General features: G+C 30.1%; 1 protein-coding gene across 2 annotated transcripts in view; it reads right to left on the bottom strand.

Annotated features, from left to right (window-relative positions):
* Window positions 1-1,347, bottom strand: part of LOC107104062 — a 27,351-nt gene extending 26,004 nt beyond the window's left edge. The window contains exons 1-2 of one of the 2 annotated variants that reach the window (XM_015403975.1): window positions 1,220-1,347; window positions 1,021-1,110 (exon numbers count right to left, since the gene is read on the bottom strand). In XM_015403975.1, coding sequence (XP_015259461.1) covers window positions 1,021-1,087 — 67 coding nt within the window. In that variant the 5' untranslated portion in view covers window positions 1,088-1,110; window positions 1,220-1,347. Of the gene's footprint in view, window positions 1-1,020 lie in introns of both variants that reach the window. The other variant, XM_015403973.1, reaches the window with a different exon arrangement.
* Between the last annotated feature and the right edge of the window lie 154 nt (window positions 1,348-1,501).

The raw sequence follows: 1,501 nt of genomic DNA, 5'->3' as shown, positions 1-1,501 counted from the left end.
TAAATAAATAAATAAATAAAAATCTATATTGTGTCCCACTCTTAACACAGATGACAGTTTAAGATATTTTAGAATATGTGTTTTTTTGTATACTTCTAATGATCTCTCTAATCATTAGATGTCCGTAAATTAGTTGTTTAACAAATTACTTTTGTAAACATTGTACCGATGAAAATGTTGCTCACTGACACCATCACAACTCTCATGTTATTTGAAGTGGCTTGCCAAAAAAAATAAAACTAGTCAAAACAAATAATGGTGTGAAAGAGTTTACTTGCAAATGAAAAAACACAATGAGATTAAAAAAAGTAAAAAATCTGAATTTATTTGCCCTACCTAGGACTGTAAAATAGGCAATATAAGCGCACCTGAAGCACGTCTTTACTTCCTTACTGACCAGTGTTTCAAAAAAAAAACAACAACATAAGAATCTAGAGTTGTATCTGTTTAGCAGTCATTTACTTATTGTCAACATTTACTTACTCTATAAACTGGTCATTTGTGCCTTTTCAATCTCTGCTTTTTGCCTTAAGATGCTACAGTTTCACAAGCTCTTTAAACCTCAAATTTAACGGCAACAATACCAATTTCAAAATTTGATTTTTTTGACTGGTAAAAGAAGTGAATGTTTTTTTTTTTTTTGTTACTCACACTAAAATGAACCAAATGCAGATTTTTATGCCTTTTTAGATAGGATTATTTCACAAATTACATTCTCACATTAAATATGCTTATGAGACATCCATTAGAGAGTTTATTTGTATCATTGAGAAAATCTTATTGGCATGTGATTTGCAGAAAAAGAAGAATATATATATATATATATATATATATATATACACATCATATCTTTTCACTCAAAAGCCTAATTATTTTCTCAGTTTAACTTAGTTTTGAAGAAAAGCACATACATAATCCAAACTTGGATATTATAATGCATAAAAAATACCATATGTGCAAATCCCAGTAAAATGTGAATTCTGAAAAAAGAAAAATACCTAGAAATGATAAAGACATTACCTTTTATTAATAGATAGGTCCCATGCCAAATGTTTGTTTGCCAGTCGGTGAAAACGCAATGATACATTCCTTCATCTTCTATAGCTGTGTCTAAAATAGTGAGGATGCTCATTTTGTCAGTAATTACACTTTTTATTCTTGAATCAGAATAATGTGTTCCATACTGTGGGTTTGCATAATTCACAAACTTCACAATTACTTCTAGAGTATCTCCTGTTGTTTGCTTGTACCAGAAATGTTCACCACTACTATCATGATTATCCGGCAAATCACATGTAAAGTTTGCTGCTTCACCAAGATAAACTGTCATCACTGGAACCATAGCATCTGCATTAGACAAACAAAGGAGAAACTGGTATAAAATGGGTGTAAGAAAAGGAAAAACAGCCCACATTATAGAGCCAGAGGAAAACAAAATGTTAAAATCAGCAAGCATCAGTTATATACTTAAATTACAAAATTTAAATTGCTGAGGCTTTAA

Source organism: Cyprinodon variegatus, unplaced genomic scaffold (genome assembly GCF_000732505.1).
Source record: "Cyprinodon variegatus isolate N-32 unplaced genomic scaffold, C_variegatus-1.0 Scaffold1603, whole genome shotgun sequence".
Lineage (NCBI taxonomy): Eukaryota > Metazoa > Chordata > Actinopteri > Cyprinodontiformes > Cyprinodontidae > Cyprinodon > Cyprinodon variegatus.
Note: the sequence above shows the minus strand (reverse complement) of the source record. Positions and strands in the feature narration are given on the sequence as shown.